The 2265-nt window shown below is 48.6% G+C and overlaps 1 protein-coding gene across 1 annotated transcript in view; it reads left to right on the top strand.

Moving 5' to 3' along the window:
• LOC122133099 (alpha-1,6-mannosylglycoprotein 6-beta-N-acetylglucosaminyltransferase B-like) overlaps positions 1-2265 on the top strand; it is a 9599-nt gene that overhangs the window by 2573 nt on the left and 4761 nt on the right. Inside the window, exon 2 of the mRNA XM_042708510.1 lies at positions 53-185. Within this exon, the coding sequence (XP_042564444.1) occupies positions 53-185 (133 nt within the window). The remainder of the gene's footprint in view (positions 1-52; positions 186-2265) is intronic.

Genomic DNA, 2265 nt, shown 5'->3' with positions numbered 1-2265 from the left:
ATGTTAAGCGAGCGTTAAGGTAGAGAGTGATGCTCTGCTCTTTCTTTGCCAGGTCTCTTCCCAGCACCCGTACGCCGAGCAGCGCATCGGGAGGCCCAACGTCGTGACCGTGGACTTCAACAACTCTCAGGAGTTTGAAGCGGCCATTCAGGAGATCATGAGAACCAAAGTAATGTACCAGTGCCGTGTGTGTGTGTGTGTGTGTGTGTGTGTGTGTGTGTGTGTGTGTGTGTGTGTGTGTGTGTGTGTGTGTGTGTGTGTGTGTGTGTGTGTGTGTGTGTGTGTGTGACCGTACCAGTGCCGTAGGGCTTTTAACACTCTTTTCACGTGTGGAAGCCATGTGTGTGTGTGTGTGTGTGTGTGTGTGTGTGTGTGTGTGTGAGCGTCTCTGTGGCCGTAGGGCTTTTAACACTCTTTTCACGTGTGGACATTAAAGCCATATCACCGTACCAATGCCGTAGGGCTTTTAACACTCTTTTCACGTGTGGACATTAAAGCCATATCACCGTACCATTGCCGTAGGGCTTTTAACACTCTTTTCACGTGTGGACATTATTAAAGCCATATCACCGGTCATATCACCGGATCCCTCTAGAGTCAGTCACACACACACGGCCAGCTTGGGCTACAGGATTGTGTGTCAAGGCAAGGGTACATGCCCAGGAACAACACATTGAAATGTTTGGTACTGAAAGAAGTGTGTAGCAATGTGCTCACCTGGCCCTTCTACCTGATGATCTCAATACTCTTTCTCTGCTGTTTTTCTGCTTGCATCTATGGAATGTAAATGGATCGGATGTAGAAATGTAGTAAGCACACCACAATCCATCCATCCCACCCATGTTTGGATCAGATTCTCCTATCGCTGTCCCAAGACATTATCTAGTGAATTTACGCCCGGCTATGGGAGACTACCCAGGAGGAGATCACCCTTCTGTGCTGCTGCTGTTGTCAATGGTCTGCATTACCAAACTGGCTTTTGAAATTAACATGCTGCAGAGGTAAACATGCTGCAGAGGTAACGCCTGAGCTCACACCGGGGCTGCAGTTGGATAGGGGGTGTGTGTGTGTGTGTGTGTGTGTGTGTGTGTGAGCTCACACCGGCGCTGCAGTTGGATAGGGGGGGTGTGTGTGTGTGTGTGTGTGAGTGTGAGTGTGTGTGTGTGTGTGTGTGAGTGTGAGTGTGAGTGTGAGTGTGAGTGTGTGTGTGTGTGTGTGTGTGTGTGTGTGTGTGTGTGTGTGTGTGTGTGTGTGCGGGGCAGCAGTTGGAAGGTTCCTAACCGAGGGAAATGACCCGAAGGTGTCCAAGTGGCAGCCATGATAAGAGCCGGTCGAATTCTCTAAATACTTAGGAAAGGTGCTTCAGTGCTTCAGTGCTTCCTTTCTTATCTCATGTACCATAGGGTACATCGGACCATTCTTTACGGAAGTAAAAGAGATAATGCCGTCGCACAATTCCTTGCAGCGGCAACATTTAAAAACCCACGTCAATCATCTGCTGTCGCATAATTACACAGGCTAAAGTGTAAGTGCAGTTGGTGTTGGGCGAAAATTCACACAACAAATTCGCCCAAAAGCCATGTTTCAGTACACAAAGACATATAATTAATACAAAGGCATTCATTAATACACACACATATCCTTGATTATAGTCAGAGTTTCACATTTCTCTATCAGTTGGGTTCTCATAGTCCTTATATATATATAAATAAATATAAATAAAGTTTTATTATTATTATTATTATTATGAATTCTCCTTCACATCTTTGTTTGGCCTCATGGCATTATCCACCGAGGTCAAGGAAAAGTGGTTTGGAAAAGGATATAGGGTGTCATTTTGTTTTTGGACTATCCGACCGCATCCCTGTCTTGGCCTGGGCTCGCCGACACGACAGCCCCTCCAGCTGGGCCTGATCGATGACACTCTACCTGCGGAGTGGAGTGGAGCGCAGCGGAGCGTTAATCACCCGCGCCAGGCTCGATCTGTCATTAGCACAACAAGCAGGCCAGATCAATTAATTTCCCCCTCGCTTGCTCTCACCCCCTCGCTTGCTCGCTGATGCCACAACACCCTGCCAGGTGTGTTAAACAGAGACTGATCTCGAGAGCTGACGCTGCTGAAGCAATCTCACTCCACCACTCATCTCGCCCTTTCACTGTGAGGCTGCCAAAGCCACGCTCCGTTTACAGCGAGGCAGGGAGGACGCGCATCTGCCGAGGCCATGGAGGCTTCACAGCAGGGGGTGTTTCCGAGGGAATTGACGA

This window comes from Clupea harengus, chromosome 8, assembly GCF_900700415.2.
Source record: "Clupea harengus chromosome 8, Ch_v2.0.2, whole genome shotgun sequence".
Classification (NCBI taxonomy): domain Eukaryota; kingdom Metazoa; phylum Chordata; class Actinopteri; order Clupeiformes; family Clupeidae; genus Clupea; species Clupea harengus.
This window is presented reverse-complemented; position numbering and strand designations above follow the sequence as displayed.